Source organism: Betta splendens, chromosome 14 (assembly GCF_900634795.4).
Source record: "Betta splendens chromosome 14, fBetSpl5.4, whole genome shotgun sequence".
Taxonomy (NCBI): domain Eukaryota; kingdom Metazoa; phylum Chordata; class Actinopteri; order Anabantiformes; family Osphronemidae; genus Betta; species Betta splendens.
Genome location: NC_040894.2, coordinates 996,423 through 1,018,235, shown reverse-complemented (window position 1 = coordinate 1,018,235; position 21,813 = coordinate 996,423). Strand labels below are relative to the sequence as shown.

The window sequence follows — 21,813 nt, the reverse complement described above, 5'->3', positions numbered from 1 at the left end:
CACCTTTGACCTTTAGTATGCGCACGTCTACAAAAACAAAAGTAGAAATTGAATGACGTTTATACACATGTTTTAAAATGAAAAGCAATTTTACTGACCTATAGCTAGCAGTTTTACAGTTTTTCATTCATGCTGGCTTTAAATCAAACTATTATTATTATTATTATTATTATTTTAATTGTGTATCATGGCACCCAGTACTTCCCAGCTCAGCAGCAAATATTATCAATGACGATCTCCTTTAGAACGTCATCACGCTGCAGTTTTCCTCTAGATGTCAGTATAAGTCAGTAAAACATGATGTTCATTGGTTTGTCTGAGTCCAGACTTTATTAAAGAGGTGGAGTCTGAAAACATCACAGATAATCAGTGAGGGATGAATACTGATCAGCAGCTGTAATGGCACCGCGTGGGCTGCTGCACTCCGTCTCCAGAAGCGGTGGATGAACTTTTAATGCATCACTGGGCTTTCAGTGACCTTTTTCAGGAGAGACGCCTTGGACAAAGAAGCTGGCGTGATTTTTAGTTTAATTACACATTTTTTAGTTCATGGACTTTTATATTTTAAAGAGAGCTCCAGGTAATAATTCAATTGGTAAGATAATCAGTCGATTCCATAGGATTTGTAAATAACAGGAGGATTTTGTACTAAATCTAGTTGGAAGTGTGTTTCAATGTAATCACAGCTGCACAAATCAAAACTGTGACTGGATAATTTGTTCTGTCTTTGGAATTAAAAATAAAGACAGAAGTTACACATATGGTAGATTTCTCTGCAGTATCAACAAAATACAATAACGGTCTCCCTTACTTTGACTCAGTCCTTTACATGATGTGTGACTGATGTAACTACTTTATTAAGTACTTGTACAGTCCAATCCAATCCAATCCAGAACAGAACCTCTGGCATTGACAAGGTTGTGATGCCTCAACCGTACAACGTTTGAGCTGAGCTCAAGCACGGACTGACCCTGACTGACCTGTGGACCTGACGGAGCGGACGGTCTCTGGAAACGCCGTCAGAGTGAGACGTCTGTCGTCTCTATCCTCTGTGTTTCATTAAACAGCTTTCTCGCCACTCTTTCTCTTCCTTCTCTGTGACAGCAGCGTCAGGGCGGAGAGATGGGGGAGGAGGTGGAGGAAGAGGAGGGGAAAGAGGTGAGGAGGGTGCGGACCGGACTGCACCAGCGGAGCGCTGGGAGGAGGTTCTGGACGGAGTGAAGTGAAGTGAAGGCGCCGTAGGGGACCAGGAGCCGGTCATCATGGAGCTGGAGAACATCGTGGCCAACACGGTGCTGCTGAAAGCACGGGAAGGTAAGGATGGAGCCCCGGGCCCGGTTCCGACGGCACCGCAGCGGCGTGTGGAGGCATGCGCCGAATCGGGGACAGGACAGGACGGGTCAGTGCACGTACCTCTGGCCAGCGCTCGAACCTTCTGATTTGAAATCTGAAAGGAGCAGCCGAGAATACGCCACCGTTACCGCGGAGGCTTCGGCGACCGAACTCCGTTCACAAGTTTGTTCGTTGAAAGTTTCAGTTCGTGGTCCGAAGCTCGCGCAGATGCCGCTACCGCCCTAAAACCCTCTGCCGACTTCGGAACAAACCACGCTGAGTTCGGCGTGGGCCCGACTGTGATCGGAGCTCTGCGACACCGACCCGCGCCCGCCTCGTTGACGCGCTCCACCAGTTATAACAGCGGACCGGTTCGGCCACACGTTCTGGGAAGGCTGCTTTGGGCACTTGGGTGTTGGGTTCAGTGACGTATTATCTGTTGGTTTGTGTCGAGTCAAACGCGCGGCGGTCACATCGACCTGTCACGCATTTCCGTGTTGTAGCGAGCGCCGCGTGCAGCCGAACGACACCGCTTCTGCCGCTCCGCGCGCAAGAGCGGCAGATTTCCAAAGAGTTCGGAGACGCGGAGTCCACGAAAAGCCCAGCGGCCCGGAAGCGCCTGCCGCTGGGCTTTTCGTCGGGCTTCCCTCGCTGAGGTTGCAGCATCGTCCTGTCGTTGTGAAACAGGATGTGCAGCGCAGCAGCTGTGCCGCGCTGAGGTTGAGCACGGCTTCCTCTTACTGAGTCCCTGCAGGTGGGCACGTGCGCTGGCCCGCACCAATCACGGCTCAGTCTGCACACTCAGCAGGTAGCGTCGTTTGAGTGGACGTTAAGCGACTGATAACCTGTCAGACGGACACGGGGTGAGTGTGTGATCGCTCAGATCACAGAGTGTCTGCAGTTCAACCCTTGTGCAGCAGAAGTGCCCCTGAGCCAGGCATCACACCTAGCAGCCCTTGACCTCTGACCTGGGAGCCTGGAGCTCGTTAAAGGCGTTAGTCTAGCCCTCGGACAGAGCTCCGGTCATTTGCTAATGTGCAAATGTTACACGTTTAAGTTTGAAGGTGGAGTCAAACAGGCAGCGAGGCCGATGCAAAGTGAAGTGGAACGTGGTTCCATTCAGCCTGAAGGCTGCTTTGCATCAGGACCGTGGCTGCTTCCTGGTCGAACCTACAAGCTGCAGAAGAAGAAAAGCTGAAGAATGCGGTCTGAAAGTCTTTATCAGGTCGGAACAGTTTAGACTCACGAGCTACGACGTCATCTGTAGGGACCCAGTCATTAGACGGGGACTGGGCTCCAGACTGGCATCGCTGGTATGTCACGTATGTTACAGTTATCTGAAGCCGGACCACAACCTTTTCACTGAGCCTCACTGTTTGTTTAAACCAAACTTAAGCCAGATGCTTTGTTTGCAGCTTAAATCCAGTGTTTGGGACCGGATGCTGTCGATCCCCAGAGCTGCATGACCTGCTAATCATTTACTTCACTTCCTGTCAGCTGATCACTTGCAGCACTGCAGCATCAGAGACACTTCTCTGATGCTGCAGGAAGCGTGGTCCAGGAGCTGGAGGATGACGAAGACGAAGATGAAGGCGGCGAAGGTGAAAACAAAGGCGAAAATGAAGACAGCGAAGGCGCAAAAGATGTCGAAAGCGGAGGCGAACCTGTGCTCCGGCGTCTCCTCGCTCATGGACTGTGCTAATGGTTGTTTGGGAAAAGCAGCTGTTTCTCGGGGGTTCAGGAGCTGCTCTGCGTTATTGCGCTACAGTAATTAGTGGAACGGAACAGAAGCGAGCAGCAAAGAAGAAACAAGCAAACGTGGAGAACGCGACAGAGGCTCATCTGATCTGAGCTTTTATTTCAGCCTTGAATCTCGTGCCACTTCCTGTGGGCAGTCACACGCAGGTTCCAGACGAAGCTGTGTGGAGAATGTGTAACTTTGTGAACGTTCTCTGTAGATTCATGAGGAGCAGAACAAACATCTTCCTGTTGGGATCTTTCTCTAAATGGGATTTTTAACACCTGACTGAATTATTGCTGAGCTTCTGTCCTACAAGTGGAACTTGGGGACGATTGCTCTGCTTTTGTGAGCTGGTGACTGGTAACTGATGAATGGTGACTGATGACTGGTGACTGGTGAGTGATGGCTGGTAACTGGTGACTGGTAACTGATTAATGGTGACTGATGACTGGTGACTGGTGAGTGATGGCTGGTAACTGGTGACTGGTAACTGATGAATGGTGACTGGTAACTGGTGACTGGTAACTGATAAATGGTGACTGGTGACTGGTAACTGATGAATGGTGACTGGTAACTGATGAATGGTGACTGATGACTGGTGACTGGTGAGTGATGGCTGGTAACTGGTGACTGGTAACTGATGAATGGTGACTGGTGACTGGTAACTGGTGACTGGTAACTGATAAATGGTGACTGGTGACTGGTAACTGGTGACTGGTAACTGATGAATGGTGACTGGTACCTGGTGACTGGTAACTGGTAACTGATGACTGGTGACTGATGACTGGTGACTGGTAACTAATGACTGGTAACTGGTGACTGATGACTGGTGAGTGATGGCTGGTAACTGGTGACTGGTAACTGGTAACTGATGAATGGTGACTGGTAACTGGTAACTTGTGACTGGTGACTGGTAACTGGTAACTAATGACTGGTAACTGGTGACTGATGAATGATGCCTGGTGAGTGATGGCTGGTAACTGGTGACTGATGAATGATGACTGGTAACTATGGACTGGTGACTGGTAGCTGGTGACTGATGAATGATGACTGGTAACTATGGACTGGTAACTGGTGACTGATGAATGATGACTGGTGAGTGATGGCTGGTAACTGGTGACTGATGAATGATGACTGGTAACTATGGACTGGTGACTGGTAGCTGGTGACTGATGAATGATGACTGGTAACTATGGACTGGTAACTGGTGACTGATGAATGATGACTGGTGAGTGATGGCTGGTAACTGGTGACTGATGACTGGTAACTGGTGACTGATGACTGGTGACTGATGACTGGTAACTGATGACTGGTAACTAATGACTGGTGACTGGTAACTAATGACTGGTGACTGGTAACTGGTGACTGGTAACTGATAAATGGTAACTGGTAACTGATGACTGGTGACTGATGACTGGTGACTGGTAACTAATGACTGGTAACTGGTGACTGGTAGTGCTCTGGTTAAAGCTAAGTTAAAGCACAACGCTAAACGTTCGATGACTGTGGATCCTAGAGTGACATATTCTATTACAGCGATGGGGAAAACGCTCCCTCGGCTTCTGTTGGTTCCTCTCCGTAACTCTTATTTAACATCCATCTTTGTGGCTGGAGGAATCCTGGTGAAGTGAGCGCTGATGCTGATGATACGGTGATGTCTGGAGCCCTGGCTTCATGGAGAGCGTCAGACGGACGCAGCAGTGACCTTTATGACCTGAACGAAGCGCAGATGCAGTAATCAGCCTCGTGTCTCAACTCCTTCCTTCCTTTTGCTGCCATCAGTGAAATGAGGTCGTTTGAGATCCTCACAAACCAAACCACTTGTTCACATTGCATCTATAGCAACAACGTGTCTGCAGATTATTTGAATAGCAAATCCTGAAGCAGGTCGAGGACTTTCTCCACGTCAGGACCGGAGGATTCTCTGCATCCGACTTAACCTTCTGCTGCTGAGAGGCTTCAGCTGCAGTTTGTGTAGAGCTGAATGAAACACAAACCATGAATGAGCCTGACTTCTTCCGGTTCTGTCGGCCCGGCAGCACCTGAATGCATCGTCTTCCACTTCATTGTGTTTTAGAGTTAATTATCTAGAGTAAATCTACTGTAACTCCAACACGAGCTGCTCAGATAAACTGGTAGAATATGACGTCTGTTCTTATCTGTTGAACCTTTTGGTTTTCCTCAACTCGAGCTGCTTCGCGTCACTCGTATGAACAGAACTTGCAGAGACTTGAAGCGTCGTAATGTCAGCAGACGTCATGTTGGCTCTTGTTGTGTTGAATGAAGCTGCACCTGAAACTGCTCTGGCATGTTCCAGGGGCTGGAGCCAGAGTGGAGGTTCCTCTGGTTTGGGTCTGAAGCGTTAACATGGTTCTGACATGGTTCTGACACGGTTCTGACCCAAAGCCACGGAGGAATCCAGCACTGACTGTGGATGTTTGTTCTCTGCTGCGTCTGTAGAATGGGAGCAGGTGAGTGGCAGGTGATGAGTGGCACCAGGCTGACCCTAACCCTAACCCTACGCGGGTTCAGCCTCAGAACTGGAAGAAACTGAACCTGCAGAACAAAGCCGCCCTGAGAGCGGTGACCTTTGCGTAGCTGCCGCGTTGGCGCATTTGAAGCTAACGTTCTTCTTCTTTTCACTGTCCTCGTCTGACGTTAAACACATGAACACGTGCACACACACGAGACGGAACCTGAATAAACGCGGTTTGGCCTCGGTTTTACATCCAGCGGCTTCTTCCACATCCTGGTGCTTTGTCTTAAAGCTGAACCGAGTCATTCTGAACCAAACCGGTTTGTTTTGCAGGAGGCGGCGGGAATCGAAAAGGAAAGAGCAAGAAATGGAAGCAGATGCTGCAATTCCCGCACATAAGTCTGTGTGAGGAGCTGCGACAAAGCACAGGTGAGAGCACAACCCGGCTTTCATCTCACTGACCTACAGTAAAAGCCATGCTTTGATCCACATTCACGCGGCCGTATCCATGGCAACTGTGAGCAGCTCTTCAGCCAATCCTTTAGAGTGACCGGCGCTCCAGCTCATCTGGACCTTTGATTTAAGGTCTGGATGAGAAGAACCACACTGACGGAACTTCCTTTTCTCGTTCTCGTTCTCTCAACTTGTTCCTTCTGTTGCGACCTGCTGATTCAGGAACCTTCATATTGCGTTGGCTCTTGTCACTGAGAACCCTGTTCTCTGGATTTTTCGTAGTCCAAAGCCTGTGCAGTGCAGGCGGCGCTGGTGGAGTCCAGGAATAGTTGCACACTGGGCTCCAGACAAAGCTCCCACCCTCTGCAGTGTCAGTGAATGCAACCCCGCTTCAAGCAGCTCCAGCTTCTATTCCTTTCTCTGTACCTGACAGAAACCAAGCTGCTCCCACAGTTTCCACGTGTGGAGCAGCACCGAACCATGTCATCAGACTCGGAATGGGTTTAGGAGGAATCTGCTTGTGCTTCTGTGTGTGACGATGGGCGGTGACGCGAGGCACAGACACGATGTGTGTTACTGAAATGAAACCACCATCTTCTCAGAGCCTCTGCCTTCACACAGGAAGTGAAGCTCCGTCCATCAGATGCTCGTGTTGCTGTCATGGCCGTCAGCGTTCACAGCAAACACAGGAGGGAGGCTGTTGGGTTAATGCAGCTGCAGCCGCTGGATCCGACCCGAAGCCTGTCTGAGCAGCAGCGCTGCCTCCAGGTGCTCCTCACCTTCAGCCTGGATGTTGCAATGAGCTGCTCTGGTTACAAACGGAGCAAACACCCTCTGAGTTTCCACAAAAACAGGTTTTGGAGACAAGTGATTCAGAGACTGAACCTCCTCGTGCACCGGGTTCCTGAATCACTGCAGTGCTTCGCGTCTGCTGTGGATTCAGCTCCTTTCAGGAGACCAGTAAATGCTGGAGCCAACGTTAGCTAACTGCAGCTAGCTGTTAGCTCACGGCAGCTAACGTTAGCTCACGGCAGCTAGCCGTTAGTTCACGGCAGCTAACGTTAGCTCACGGCAGCTAACGTTAGCTCACGGCAGCTAGCGTCTCCTTTTAACGCTCATTTCTCTGCTGTAACTCTTCCACTAACGCCTCCTTTAGTTTCTCTGGATTCAGCTTTTTGTAGCTGAAAAAGGAGCATCTCACTGAGCAAACGGCCCATTCAGCACTGGTTGATCTGGGCCTTCGTGCAGAAGGTACTGAAGGAGAAGATGGCTGATCGGCCTGAAGCGCAGATCAAAGCGCGATAACTCTGACTGGTGGAAAAAAAGAATCGCGCACAAATGTCTCCACGGAGGAAACTGTGGCTGTGTGGAAAGAGGAAGCAGGCTGCACCTCTGATGCCTCCACAGATGCTGCTGATGTCCGTCTGTCTGTCGCATTCAGACAGACGGACATCAGCAGGTTCAGGCTTAAAGGCTCGTTATCTCTGACTCTGCATCAGGAAACGACAATTGTTCTGCTCCATTTTCGCAGCCGTGCACAGATTGTGGTCGCCTGCGTCGTCTCAGAGCGGCAGGAAGTCGCGCTCGGTGACGCAGGCGCTGAGTGCTCAGAGGAGGAGGATCCCGCAGGGTTCTGCCCCGGCCCGTTCTGGGACAGAGCGGCTCCACTTGACGGCCATGAAAGCGGCGCCGCTCCTTTGTTTGTCTGTTTCCGCTGGGATCCGCATCCACACAGTTCTGCCGTGACCTTGTGAACCGCACACAGGCCCTTTGTTTCCCCTTGTTCGTGCCTTTAATTACATTATTAACAGCTGCTCAGCTGCGGACGGTGAGGCCGCTCCTCAGCTCCGCCAGCCGGTCCAGCTCGACGTGAAGCGGTGCCGGTCATCTGGTTAATTTGCTGAACCGCAGTTCTGATCCGTTTACTGGAGGACAGAGGTCGCTGAAGGTCTCCACGTCCCGATGGCTGCAAATCAGTGGAGCTGAGTTTAGTCGTACTGGGAAGCAGAAGGGTTCTGTTCCCGTTGGACCGGGTCAGAGTAAACGCTGGGCTCGGGTGAGAAAGGTGGTGAACCATGTGACACCAGCTGAAAACCACCCACATTCATGAAGCCCGTCTTCCCATTCACAGCGTCAGCACTGACGCGACGAGCTCTGACTCTGTGTTTGAATCATTGGACCAACAGCTTTTAAACAAGTTGTGGACTTTCACATCCTGATTTAGTTCTGATCAGACGGATCAGGAGCTCCCTGCTGAGCCAAAGCATTCTGCACGTCAAATGAAGCTGCATGAGTCTGATACAACACGCGCTGAGAGGAAAACAAGGTTCACCGCTGACACCCAGTAAGTAAAAGAGCAGCTCAGCGATGATGCGAGTGGGAGGAAGTCCTGAGAAACACGCTGCCGTCGACTTCCTCGTTTGTCAGAAAGAGGCTGCGCTTCACTCGTCTCCTCGTCTGCAGTCGAGAACCGCATCACCGCAAACCGTGCACAGCGCTCACATGCAGCTTCGCCGACCTCAGCTTGAAATCAGAACACGTGTAACCTGCTCCTTCTGTCTTGTGTGAATAGAAAAGCTGCAGGTGAACGTTCAGTCATAAATTAAGATCCATTCATTCTGCTTTATTCGCATCGTCTTTGCTTCATGGACAAACCACCTTCAAACCTGTCCTTCCTGCAAAGACTCATGGGAAACTCGGCCAGTGAACTGGTTTCAGATCAGTAGTCAAATACCTACAGAACCCATCCATCCATCCATCCATCCATCCATCCATCCATCCATCCATCCATCCATCCATCCATCCATCCATCCATCCATCCATCCATCCATCCATCCATCCATCTGTCAGCCCCTCCATCCATCCATCCATCCATCCATCTGTCAGCCCCTCCATCCATCCATCCATCCATCCATCCATCCATCCATCCATCCATCCATCCATCCATCCATCCATCCATCTGTCAGCCCCTCCATCCATCCATCCATCCATCCATCCATCCATCCATCCATCCATCCATCTGTCAGCCCCTCCATCCATCCATCCATCCATCTGTCAGCCCCTCCATCCATCCATCCATCCATCCATCCATCCATCCATCCATCCATCTGTCAGCCCCTCCATCCATCCATCCATCCATCCATCCATCCATCCATCCATCCATCCATCCATCCATCCATCCATCTGTCAGCCCCTCCATCCATCCATCCATCCATCCATCCATCCATCCATCTGTCAGCCCCTCCATCCATACATCCATCCAACCCTTTATCCGGGTCCGGGTTGCAGCAGTCTGAGCAAAGAGCTCCAGACTTCCCTCTCTCCGGAGGTCTCACTTCCTGCAGGTCTTCCGGTGGGACGTGGGCGCTCCCAGGCCCCTCCAGGTGGTAGAACGCTAACTGCAGAACACCTATCACTTCTCTTCCCCGTGTTCTCTGCTAATCTGTCCCCGACTTCACACCTGCTGCCGCGTTCCTGAGCTCAGCGTCCTGCTCCGAGACTGCGCCTGCAGGAAATTCACTGCACAAGAAGAGTGAAGGGTGTCCGACGCTGCTTTCAGGGTTCCACACTGCCGGTTCCGACCCGTCACAGCGGCTTCATTTCTCTCCATGTTTCTACCACTCTACAGTTAAAACGGAACATTGCTAAAAGGTTAACGTCAGAACCACTCGGCTTCACGTCAGGCACGGCTGCTCACAGCTTTGCAGGTGAGTGTCGGACGTCCCTGCTTTGCATTTACAGGTGCAGCGCAGCAACAAAGAGCGCCGTCACTGCACCAGAGCGCCGCTTTGCATCCGAGAGCTGAAACACCGAGGGCCAAAGACAGAAGAACAGAACACAACAGTGAACTTGGCTTCGGCTGCTCGTTCCAGTGTCGGAGAGAGGCCGACGCCGGACCCGGCGCTGCTCGTGTCATTGTTGGGTCCATGTACAGAACGGCGTGTTCTGCACCATCCTGGGATCCTTTCATTATGTCAGAAGGTCCAGTGATCCACAGAACCAACAGTCGATGCAGACACTCACTGTAATCGTGGTAATTAGTTGTCTTGCTCCGTGGTGGGGTTTGTACCGTGCTGCCTCTTGGTGACTCACTCTGTTGTTCCTGCTTCGACGTCATTCACCGCCTGGGTCCATGTAGGAGGAACTGGGCCGACCCGGAGGCAGATGCAGGTGCCCCGGTCGGTGCAGCCTCATTTAGTGGAGCCACTGTTCCTGTAGGAACCCAGGATGGGAGCTCCGAGGTCCGTCACAGGTTGACGGATCCGCTCTGACACGGAGCAACATGTGATTGTGTTTGTTCTGAGCTCGACGTCAGCCCGTCACACTGCTCGTATCACAGGCACAAACCAGTGCAAGGAAGTGGAGCCTGGGTCCAGACGCCACATCTCATTCAAACACGGCCGGTCGTCACTTATTGCTTCTTTGAGCACAGACTCTCGCTGCTTCTCTCACAACAAAAAACTAAAACATTTGTTTGTGCGCAAAACGTCCTGTGCTGCTTTGCATCCACTAAAGAAACACATGCAAATCCACATGCCCTTTGTTTTGTACTGAAGCACAGTTGAAGCAGGTGACGGACTTATGGCAGAGGTGACAGACCATTATCGGATAGGTGATATAAGGTTAATGGACAGGTGACAGAGGGTTAATGGACTGGTAAAAGAAACAAAGCAAACAAAGCAGTTTACTTGGTTTTAGTTAAACCAACTGGTTTTAATCTTTAAATAAATGTGTTTTTCTTTAGTCAAAGTAGATGTCTGACATCTACATAGAATAGTGTTTCCATTTCAGGATCTGTGTAACTTGTGTAATGTATTTGGAACCTGAGCTGGAAAATGAAACGTCTTCCTGGAGTTATTATTGCAGATCAATGCAAATGTTATGTTGAGTGGGTGGAGCAGCAGCAGCAGTGTAGCCTCCGTCGCTACGTGAGCAGCGGGTCTGACAGTGATGGTGCTTCAACTCGCTGGGCTGATGATGTGGACCTGTGGCCGTCATCACAGGTTCTGGTTCCTCTCAGCCCGTTTGGAGGCTGACTTGAATTTGCTTTGAAAGTGAAAAAAAGGCAGGTTCCGTCGAAGGCTAACAAAGGTCAGCCAGGTAAAGAGGCTAACGTCGGCTAACATAGGTAGCATAGGCTAACAAGCGATAATATTCAGTCCATTCTAGGTCAGGACCTCGTGTACGTCACGCCAACGGACTCATCTGAGCTCCAGAACAAATGAACCTCCCAGTAAAGAACAAGGCGCTGACCTGGCGGATCCTCGGCCTCCAGCTTCCCTTTACTCACGTCCGCCACAGTCACTGCTGCTTCCTTCCTCTGCTCTTTTCTAACTGTTCTGTGTATTTCATGTCTTGTGTTTGGGTTCAGTGTTCAGCGTGACCGCAGCAGTGAAGCTTTCAGAGTAAAAGTCTTCCTCTTTACATGAGACAGGGTGAAAACCTGGGTCAGTAACGTGCGTGGCCTTGGCTTTGTCTCCGCAGAGAAAGACTACAGCAGCCTGTGTGAGCGGCAGCCCATCGGACGGCTGCTGTTCCGACAGTTCTGTGAGACCCGGCCCGAGCTGAGGTGCTGTGTCAAGTTCCTGGATGCTGTGGTAAGAAGAGCCCGTGTGTGCGTGCGTGTACGGCCTGGTTCCTGTTTTAACACAGTGTCGCTTGCATAAGATCATGCTCTGGGGTAAAAATGTCAATCTGATACGAAACTGACGAAAGTCCTCAGGCTTTAGAGAACCTTTGGAGAACCTGTAGAGAACCTGAATATGCTGTCCACCTCATTCATCGGTACCTGAACGCCTCATCAGCCTTTGCTCTGCTCACGTCCGTCCTGACCCAAATGCTCAGAGGACGAGTCGGCCTCTAGAGGAGCCTGTACTTCACCTCTACACCAGCGTCTGTTCACAGACCACACGGGTTCTTTAGATCAATGGAGGTTTGTTGTTGTCCTGCAGCGCCGTCTGTGCAGGAGCTCCCTCTGTGCACGGCTGCTTCCCTGAAAGCTCTTTTTCAGGTGCTGGATCTCCTGTTGGGTTCTCGCAGATCAGGACGTGAACCTTCACGCGCTTGTCGGCCGATCCGTCTCCGTGACGACTGGCTGTGCTCACTGGAGGAATGTTTTGTTGTTTGGACGTGTGTGGTCTCACAGAAGCTGTAGGTAACCATGGTTACCAGAACGCGGCGGCGGCGTGACGAGCCCCACCCCCGCTCGGTGCTGTTCAGGCCTAGTGGTGGAACAGGCTGAACCGAGCCTCTGGGTGATGGGCCGAGGCTGAGCAGCCCGGTGCCCTGGTCCGATGGGTCGGTGTCGTTCCGTACCAACACACGGAAGGTTTGTCAGCTGATTCCCATTCAGATGGGCTCCAGTCTGACCCGTGGAACCATTATGTTCTCCTCTGCTTCCTGTCTCCTCTCTGAGATGGAGATGGAAAATGAGATTCGAGCCGTCTCTGCTGTCACTTAGCGTCCGTTTACAGAGGAAGCACTTTGGAGTTTTCCAGTCATGCTCGTTTCACTGCACATCATTCACATTTGATGGGGATGCGAGGAAGAGCAGATACGATCAATGGCAGATCTGCTGTAAGCGGAGCCGACACCAGAGAGCGACCCGGACCAGAGCCGCTCGGTTCCACCGTGGTTCCAGCGAGTTGAAAAGCCTCAGTGTGATGAACGTTAATATTTCATCAGGGGACGGACGCACATGCACGCACGCATGCGCACGCACATGCACATACACACACGCAGACAACACACACACACAACGCACGCACGCAACGCACACACACATGCATGTACACACGCACACATGCACGAACGCACACATGCACACACATGCACATACACACACACACAATGCACACACGCATGCACACGCACACAACACACACACATGCGCACACACACACAACACACACATGCACACGCACGCACGCAGACACACCCACACATGCGCACGCACACACAGACACACACATGCACACACACGCAAAACACACACACACGCACGCACATACACACGCACACAACACACACACACACACACACACAAGCTGCTGTGATGAAACCAGCATCTGTTGTGAAAGCACTCGAAGCGTTTCGAAACCGCACTGACTTTTCTGTCGGTGATGCTGTAGCTGTGGATACGGGTTTAACGCAGCTTCATGTCTTATTTACTTTCCTCTTATCGAGCAGAGAAGTTAAATTTGACCACACAAAGAAAAGTGTTGTCATGTTTTTTGTTGACTTGTGTGCGTTAACCTTCTGGATGTGTCCTCAGGCCGAGTACGAGGTGACGCCTGATGAGAAGAGGAAGGAGGGCGGACAGGAGCTCATCAACAAGTTCTTCAACCCAAAGGTACCAGCACGTTCTGGCCTCAGACCGAGCTGCTTCCACATCACGAGGCTCAGAGGGAACCGCTCCCATGATGGAGATGCAAATAACCAGACTCACAAAGACCGCTGAATGACTACACAAACACTGAGCGGGCAGTGCACGTGCTGCTCCATCCTGCTTCCCTCAGGGACCACCCGCTTCGGATGTTATCAGCCATTACGAATGGGCTGATCAGAACTTATCAGCGCATTAGAATGGGCCAGTAGGTGCCTGCTCTGCCTCCTCGCGAACAGCTAACAGCTAGCTAAGTTGCTATGTTAAGCAGCTTTAGAGGTTATTGTGGTTAGGGTTAGGGCTGGATAACGGGTGGGGGGGTTCAGGTTACAGTTAGCTAACACAACACCGCTAGCTACTTGCTAAGTTATGCTCGCTAATAAATCAAAATCCAAAACTTCGATCTTCCCGTCGGAACAACAACCGCTCAACAGCGCCCCTACTGACTCTGCTGGTTAAATCATCCGAGCCGTGATCAACCTTACGGATCATTGACAACGATCTACCGCACCTATTCACCACTGCCAGCAGGTAGATGGGCACCTACCAGCTCATACGTATGGGCTGATAACCACTGATAATGACCATTGAATGGCGTGATAACGTCCGAAGCCGCTCCAGGGACTCACCGTCTCTTCTAGCCCTGACGTTGTCCTTGTCTCTGCAGTCTGAAGACCACGTGCCTGAGGTGGAGGAGGCCATGATGGCCCAGTGCACAGAGAAGCTGCAGCAGGAGGCCTGTAAGGAGCTGTTCAAGGACTGCACCAAGTAAGGTCACAGCCACTCGCTGAGCTGGGTTACGACAGGTCACCTCCATCAGAACCAGCGCCGATGGGAGGAAAATTGCTGCTCACATTTGTCTGTGAGCTGCTTGTTCCACCGTTAAGAATTGAACCACTTCATCAAACATGTGGCACAGGGCAAACGCCTGAACTGTCGCGCTCAGGATCTGGTGAGTCACAAGGGTCCAACAGATGAGTCATGAGTCACTGCGGCTTCACTTCAGGAGGCGCTGGTGTAAAAGTCAGTGAATTTACTGTTGGTAAATCTGTAACAAGGCTTTCATTCAGGTTCACAATCACACTAAACGCTTGCACATACGATGAATTAGAATTCATACAGAGACACGTCAGCACGGCGCCTGCGAAAGGATCGCACAAAGTCATGAAGACCAAACGCCCTGAAAGGCTTTTGCGTTTTTTGTATTTGTTTGCAGTATTTCTAAGTTATAATATTTGTACTTATAAAACTGCATTATTGTTTTGGGCCAAAATGGTTCAAATCCCCCAGAATCGCTGCCAGTTGTAATAACCTTCAGCCTCGTGACGCTAAAGGCTGTTTATGAGCTGAACCGGCCAGAAATGACCCACGAGCTTCAGGTCTCAGTTTTGTAACCACTTATAGCTCCAGCATTTCCCAAATGAGGAAGTTCACTGTGTGACAACTGACCGAGGTTTTCATATCATACTGGTTATAAATATAAAATATTGGATATTATGTTAATGTGACACAGGTGTTTTTCATTCAAGACTAAGAAAATAAGCTAAACCTTTGAGCAGAAGAGAGGTTCGGGGTGGAGGAAGACCCACGGATCTAATGAGGAAGAGTCTCATCCCATAAACTCAAGCATTGTGTAACATCCTCTAACGGTTCTGCTCGTGTTTGTTGCGTCAGGCAGCTCAACAACAAGCTGCTTCTGCTGGATGCAGCGCCAAGCTTGTTTTCCTGAACCCGGTCTAAAACCTCAAAAGTGAACTAAGTCTCAGACGCCGCAGTAACTTTAGTCTCATTTCTGCACGTTTGCCTTCGCTGCTCATGTTCTTCCAGTTGTTTGGGCGGTGACGTGGCGGCCTCTCTTTTCCAGATTGATCCACGACTACCTGAGCATGGCGCCCTTCGCCGACTACCTCGACAGCATGTACTACAACAGGTTCCTCCAGTGGAAATGGCTGGAGAGGTAACGTGAAGGTTCTTCTCTGCTTCCTCCTCTAACGTACACGCCTCTTCACACACAAACGCACCACTTCAAAGCTGCCTGGAGCTGCTTCACGGTGGTTCTGTCAGACTTAGACTCCACCACAGGACCAGTAGCAACATGCACGAGTTGCTTCACTCCTTCCTCACGAGGGCGAGAATCAAAGGCCAGAAAAGGCTAATAGATTGGTTAAGTTTCAGCAGGAGGTGCAGCAGGTAATTCAGGTTCCAGTCTGGTTCCAGTCAGAGCAGCCTGTGGGAATGGGCTCTGCCCTGATCACTGGGCCTGGGTGACGGCCCGGCTTTGGTTCTGCCCCGCGCTCACATGCACCTTTACTCACAGACCAACAGGCCGCGCTGGAAGCTTCCTGACTCCAGCTATAAAAGCTCGTCATTGGATTCAGAGCCACAGAGTAATGGGCCCATCAGCCAGAGGTTCTAGCTGGGTCGGGCCTTCACGTCGGGTCACCGAGGTCACAAGGACACAGCATCTGCTTCTTAACCTCCGACTGGACATTTGTCTGCGATGAACCTTGGAACCTGCTGTTTCTTTAACCTAGAGCGATTCAGCTGCTGTTTGTTCTTTCACTCCTCGGCGCGGAGCCTGTACAGATTTCTGGTTTAATCGCTGGAATGAGGAGGTTTCATGCAGTTTCCACTCAGCTGCAGGAACAGGGACAGCAGCATCTGTGTTTATGAGCCGGTAAGTGGATCGGTCCGACGGGAGCAGGAACCGACCCGCTGGTGTTTGTGATGAATCCTCCTGGTGTCGCTTTTAGAGGCGTCAGCCACTGTCACGTGGCGTTTTCACATTCATTCTCATTACTTTATTTGTTCTCTTCACAAGCATTTAGTCACATTGGCACTGTTTAATAATTGATTTAAAGTCATAATCTACCTTACTTTTACTGATGATATGCTAACGTGATGTTAATTTAACCACAGCTCCATGTTCTGTTAATGTGTTCTGTTTCCTTCAGATCTTTACTGTTTGGATGCTAAATTATTGAAGCCTTGGACATGTCATAGTTTTAATAATGACTTCCTCCGTCCAACAGGCAACCGGTGACAAAGAATACCTTCAGGCAGTACAGAGTTCTGGGCAAAGGAGGCTTTGGAGAGGTGGGCACGAAATGTTATAAATGAATATTCAATCAGATCGGCTTGTGAAACTTCATCACTGTTCAGCTCCAGGTCACTTCCTGTTTTGACTGCTGATCATTAGTTGATCATTAGATCCGTAGTTACTGTAGGTTTCGTCTCAGTGACCTCTAGTGGCCTTTAGAATGAAAGCAGGATGAGCACAGAGTCCACCTCCTCCTCTCCGTCTCAACAACCTCAAACAGTGGCCTGGTCCAGTTCAGACTGGGTTCATCGTCACAAAGCGCTGGCTGGACGGCCGCCGGCCCAGTCTCCTGGTCCTGTAGCCGAGGCGAACCAAGCGTGGCGCCGTTGAGCCACGAGGCTGAGGAGCCGCCGGCCTCCGAGCTCCCGCTGGCTCCGGTCCAACCACTGCTCTGGGAGCTGGACTCCATCGGATTCGCTGTTTGCTGGTGTTTAATGGTGACTCGGGTGTTCGTCCGGGCGTTGCGTATCTCTTCTGGCCGCTGTCATGTTACTCACAGCTGAAGCGAGTCTCACCGCGGCTCCTTTAAAGGGGGATTTCACCCCTTCCACCACTGAATAACGTCTCTGTGCTGCAGCTCGGCCGATGAGAAAAGACCTTTGATAGAGATTTTAGAACAGTTTTAATGGACGCACATCACATGACATCACATTAGCAACATGTGAATCAACGCTGCCTCTCGCTGGAAACAGGGATTTTTCTTACCAAATATTAGAAGTGGATCACGAGCGTCTGCCTTAAGAGGCTCTTTGATGTCGTGTGTACGTCATGTGCTCCTGATTGTTGCCGTCTGAATAGAAAGCTGTGATGTGAAGGCTTTACGATGACTAGGTGACGATTAGAGGCAGTTTATCTGACTGAGAAGCTGCTTTCAGCCCATAGATCCAGGTTGGGCCGATTCAGAGGCCCGAAGCTGCAGCAGCAGAACCAGGCTCTGGGTCGGGTTCTGGGGTGAACGCTCTGCTTGGCTCGTCTGCAGGTGTGTGCTTGTCAGGTACGAGCCACGGGGAAGATGTACGCCTGCAAGAAGCTGGAGAAGAAGCGCATAAAGAAGAGGAAGGGCGAGTCCATGGCCCTGAACGAGAAGCAGATTCTGGAGAAGGTCAACAGCAGATTTGTGGTAGGTTCTTCAGCTTATTGTCGGTTCGGTGCAGAATCAGATCGGCTTGTGAAACAGATGGGTTTTGGATCCATTTCAGCACAAACTGCTTCCAGTGCCATTAGCTTGGTGTGCGCTTCTGATTTGGACTCTGCAGGTCAGCTTAGCGTACGCCTACGAGACGAAGGACGCCTTGTGCCTGGTGCTGACGCTCATGAATGGAGGAGACCTGAAGTTTCACATCTACCACATGGGCGAAGCCGGCTTCGACGAGCGGAGAGCCGTGTTCTACACCGCAGAGATCTGCTGCGGCCTGGAGGACCTGCACCGAGAACGGATCGTCTACCGGTGGGTGAGCCCTGGACCTGAGCTGCTTCATGGCCTCGGTTCTGCCTCTGACTCTGACTCTGACTCTGACTCGTCTCTGTCTGCGACTCACAGGGACCTGAAGCCAGAGAACATCCTGCTGGACGACCACGGTCAGTAGCAGCAGCTCATCTGTGTCTGTAGCGCGAAGCCAGAGGTGGATGAGCAGCATCCTCCCATTCACAATGAAGCGTTTCACTGCGGACAAGAACCAATGTCCAAATTGATTGTTAGCATCAACGAGTTGCATGCAGTGAAACAAATGTCCTTTACATCAACAGCGGCGGCTGATTTAGTTTGAATAAAAGCACAAAGTGCTTTAAGCTTTTTTAAGAGCCTCGTGGTGAGGGTGCGTTTCTGTGGGGAGACACTAGGGGGAGCTCTAATCGCAGCCCTGAAACCCAGACACCGGAGGCCGCAGCCGATGCAGGCTCTGCATGTGACCTCCACGCGTCTGCAGGATGTCAATGTGACTCATGGTGTGTGTGCTTTAAGGCCACATCAGGATATCGGACCTGGGTCTAGCAGTTCACGTGCCAGAGGGACAGACCATCAAGGGACGTGTGGGGACAGTGGGATACATGGGTGAGTGACCTCTGGGTGACGAGTTCAGACCTCCAGCTCAAACCATTGCTCACTCCACCCGTCCTGCAGCTCCGGAGGTGGTGAAAAACGAGCGCTACACCTTCAGCCCCGACTGGTGGGCGCTGGGCTGCCTGCTGTATGAGATGATCGAAGGCCAGTCGCCCTTCCAGCAGAGGAAGAAGAAGATCAAGCGGGAGGAGGTGGAGCGGCTGGTGAGGGAGGTGGAGGAGGACTACTCCAGCACGTTCTCCGAGGACGCCAAGTCCCTCTGCAAAATGGTGGGTGGGTGCCGTCTGCGCAGCCCAGGGTCCCACACTTCCAGACCACACCTGTGCTTACTCTTCCTGCAGCTTCTGGCCAAGGAGCCCACAGAGCGGCTGGGCTGCCAGGGCGGAGGAGCCTCCGAGGTCAAAGCGCATCCCATCTTCCGCTCAATAAACTTCAAACGCCTGGAGGCAGGAATGCTGCAGACGCCCTTCATCCCCGACGTAAGTAGGAACCAGGATGTGCAGGTTCAGGACGCTCAGAACAGCCTGATGAAGCAGTGCCGGTGTTTCCTGTCCCACAGCCTCAGGCCATCTACTGTAAAGATGTGCTGGACATCGAGCAGTTCTCCACAGTTAAGGGTGTGGAGCTGGAGCCCAAAGACGAGTACTTCTACAGCAAGGTGTCCACGGGCAGCGTTCCCATCCCCTGGCAGCATGAGGTGGGCGCCAGCACGAGGCCGAGGCTCCATCCACACGTCCACCAGTAAAGAGCTGTGACCTTCTCTCCTGCAGATGATCGAGACGGACTGTTTTGCAGAACTCAACGTGTTCTACCAGGACGGTGCCGTTCCTCCGGACCTGGACTGGAGGGGGCAGCCGTCCCCTCCGCCCAAGCAGGGCCTCCTGCAGCGGCTCTTTGGCAGACAGGTTGGTGGAACCGTTCTCCGTGAGAACCACGTGAGAATGTTCATTTATTTAGTGTTTTAGTCCTACATCAACTTTTCTAAATAAATTAAAAAGTTATATAATTAAAAGGAAAAAAATAGGAACATGGAAACTAAAAAAAAAGAAGTGTTAGTTTCTTTGATCGCTCAAAAGCACAACTTTTACTCCTGATGTTTTACTTTCCTGAGACTTTGTAGCATTTGATTGACAACTTTCTTTTACATTGCGTTAGTTAGTTCCTCACTGAATGTCTCCCTCTACAGGACTGTTGTGGTAACTGCAGTGACAGTGACGATGAGCCCACCAGGCTGTGACACACACACACACACACACACACACACACACACACACACACACACACGCTCATGTGTTTACAACTTTTGCACATTTATATTTGTAATCTCTGAATGTCAGAATGTATATTTTTAGCCTCGTCCTGATGTTTAATGTTATTTAAAACAGTCTCGTTCCGTCACAACGACGAACATGAGATGAGGTTTGTTGGTTGTTGCACTTCTGGTCCGAGGATGACTTCGAGTTCAGACATTCCACTGTTACCGATGCGGACACTGAGCAGCTGCTCTGGAACAAGCACCTGCTGTAAAAGTGCCTTGCTTGTGGGCACAAGGGCAGCGGTTACTGACGGAAGACTGAGCGTTCCCTGATTTGCAGGGAATCAAACCAGAGAACTGTGACCACTTCGCTTCTCCTGCTTCCATTTCCCTCCTGCCTTTGTTTTCTCAGACTTAATGGATTCATGATTTGGAGCCGTTCTGTCGACGTCTGCTGATGTTTTTATAACAATAATACGAATTTTTTATGAACTCCTTGGAACAGTTGATTTGTTACTTGATCGCAGCTTCAGTTCCTGCTGTCGTCTCTTGCTGTGACTGTAAATGTGACTGTTGTTGGTGTTTGTGCCTCTGGTTTCTTTGACTGAATTGAGCCACTGTAACCAGGTAACAAAGGGCACATTAACGTAGTGACGGGTCGGAGACAGAAGTTCACGAACCCTCAACAACCTGAACGGAACCTTGGCTCATTAAGATGAACTGCAGGCTGTCGGAGCCCAGCGAAGCGGCCACAGGAGGAACTGAAGCCTCCCTTAAAACCTGCATCCGAGCCTGAAGCTGGTCCGAAGCGCCTCAGCTGCTGCTGCTGAAGTCTGTGGCTTCACTTTGTAGAGCCTCTGTTTTTAGCTGTTGAACTGAAATACCTCTGACTGTAGCTAGGTTCTCTGTTTGGACTGAAGACGGCGACAGAAGCTCTCACTTTAGATTCACTCTGACTTTGGCTGTAGCGAGCGTCAAACGCTGGTCTTTACACTGTTTCTACGCTGTAGCAGGAATAAAGTCTACACAGACCACTCTTCACCGCTGTTCACTTGTGATTTGCTTGTACTTGTACACGTCCCGATGTTGGATGTTGATGTCACCACAACCACAGCCCACAGAACGTGGACTGAATCTATAACAGCAGCGTCGCTGGTGAAACCAAAGCAGACAAACAAAAGGCTACGAAGGGAAACGCGACGGTGGCATTTTTACACCTCAATATTAAACTGGAAACAAAGTAATCACCCAAAGCTCCAGCTTTAACGGAGGGTGTGATGAAGCTCCAGAGCTTTTTAAGGCCCTGAAAAGGTCACTTGTCTGTTAAAGGTCCAAGGGAAGTGAGACCTGGAAGCGTTGCTCAGTGCTCCTGTAATTCATGGTTATATTTTTACACTGGGGGCAGAAATGACAACTGTCACAGCTGCAGCTACACTAATTACATTGTCCATTGGCAGCACTGCTGTCAACATTTCCTCATCTGTCCTCCATCTTCCACAGTAACCTTGGCAACCGGGGGGGGGGGGGTAAATGATATAATATAACGTAAGTAGACACACGCCAACGCACATGTAGAGCTCATGGACTGCGCTGCTTCGATGAACAGGTGAAGAGAACGAAGCAGATATGAAGCATCTGAGGCTTAAACTGATGGAAAAGATCCTGAGGACAATGTTAAAGAGGAAAAGCAGAGGTAGAACAGCTGGAAGCAGGCCAGGGGTCAGGAAGCAGAAGCAGGGGGCGGGGCAGGGGCGTGGCCAGTGTACATGAGCACAGGCGGGGAAGTGGGCGTGGTCAGTGTACAGGAGCATATGCAGGGGCGGGACAGGGGGCGTGGTCAGTGTACAGGAGCACAGGCAGTGGGCGTGGCCATCGTAAAGAGCTTGGACGGGGTGGTGGGCGTGGCCAGTGTACATGAGCATGGTCGGGGCCACCGTATAGGAGCATATGCAGGGGCGGGACAGGGGGCGTGATCAGTGTACAGGGGCATATGCAGTGGGCGTGGTCAGTGTA

At 51.0% G+C, this 21,813-nt stretch overlaps 1 protein-coding gene across 3 annotated transcripts; it reads left to right on the top strand.

The window, feature by feature from the left end:
• Window positions 1-1,090: 1,090 nt before the first annotated feature.
• grk6 (G protein-coupled receptor kinase 6) lies at window positions 1,091-20,839 on the top strand. 3 transcript variants are annotated; one of them, XM_055502124.1, is made up of 17 exons: window positions 1,091-1,314; window positions 5,883-5,978; window positions 11,487-11,599; window positions 13,276-13,353; window positions 14,054-14,154; window positions 15,251-15,343; window positions 16,419-16,482; window positions 17,466-17,606; window positions 17,743-17,933; window positions 18,027-18,064; window positions 18,447-18,536; window positions 18,606-18,814; window positions 18,887-19,024; window positions 19,105-19,242; window positions 19,316-19,450; window positions 19,732-19,799; window positions 19,830-20,839. In XM_055502124.1, exons 1-16 carry the CDS (start codon window positions 1,263-1,265, stop codon window positions 19,780-19,782), a joined length of 1,728 nt encoding a protein of 575 aa, XP_055358099.1. In that variant the 5' UTR covers window positions 1,091-1,262; the 3' UTR covers window positions 19,783-19,799; window positions 19,830-20,839. The 3 variants fall into 3 exon arrangements, with proteins under 3 accessions (XP_055358099.1, XP_055358098.1, XP_055358100.1); XM_055502123.1 differs by having other exon boundaries at window positions 1,306-1,399; XM_055502125.1 differs by lacking the exons at window positions 1,091-1,314; window positions 11,487-11,599 and having other exon boundaries at window positions 5,888-5,978.
• Window positions 20,840-21,813: the final 974 nt, after the last annotated feature.

Coding starts and splice junctions, on each gene's coding strand:
- grk6 (XM_055502123.1), top strand. CDS start 1,321: ATGGAGCCCCGGGCCCGGTTCCGACGGCACCGCAGCGGCGTGTGGAGG. Junction 18,065..18,446: donor CATCCTGCTGGACGACCACG/GTCAGTAGCAGC, acceptor GTGTGCTTTAAG/GCCACATCAGGATATCGGAC. Junction 19,451..19,731: donor AGCGGCTCTTTGGCAGACAG/GTTGGTGGAACC, acceptor CTCCCTCTACAG/GACTGTTGTGGTAACTGCAG.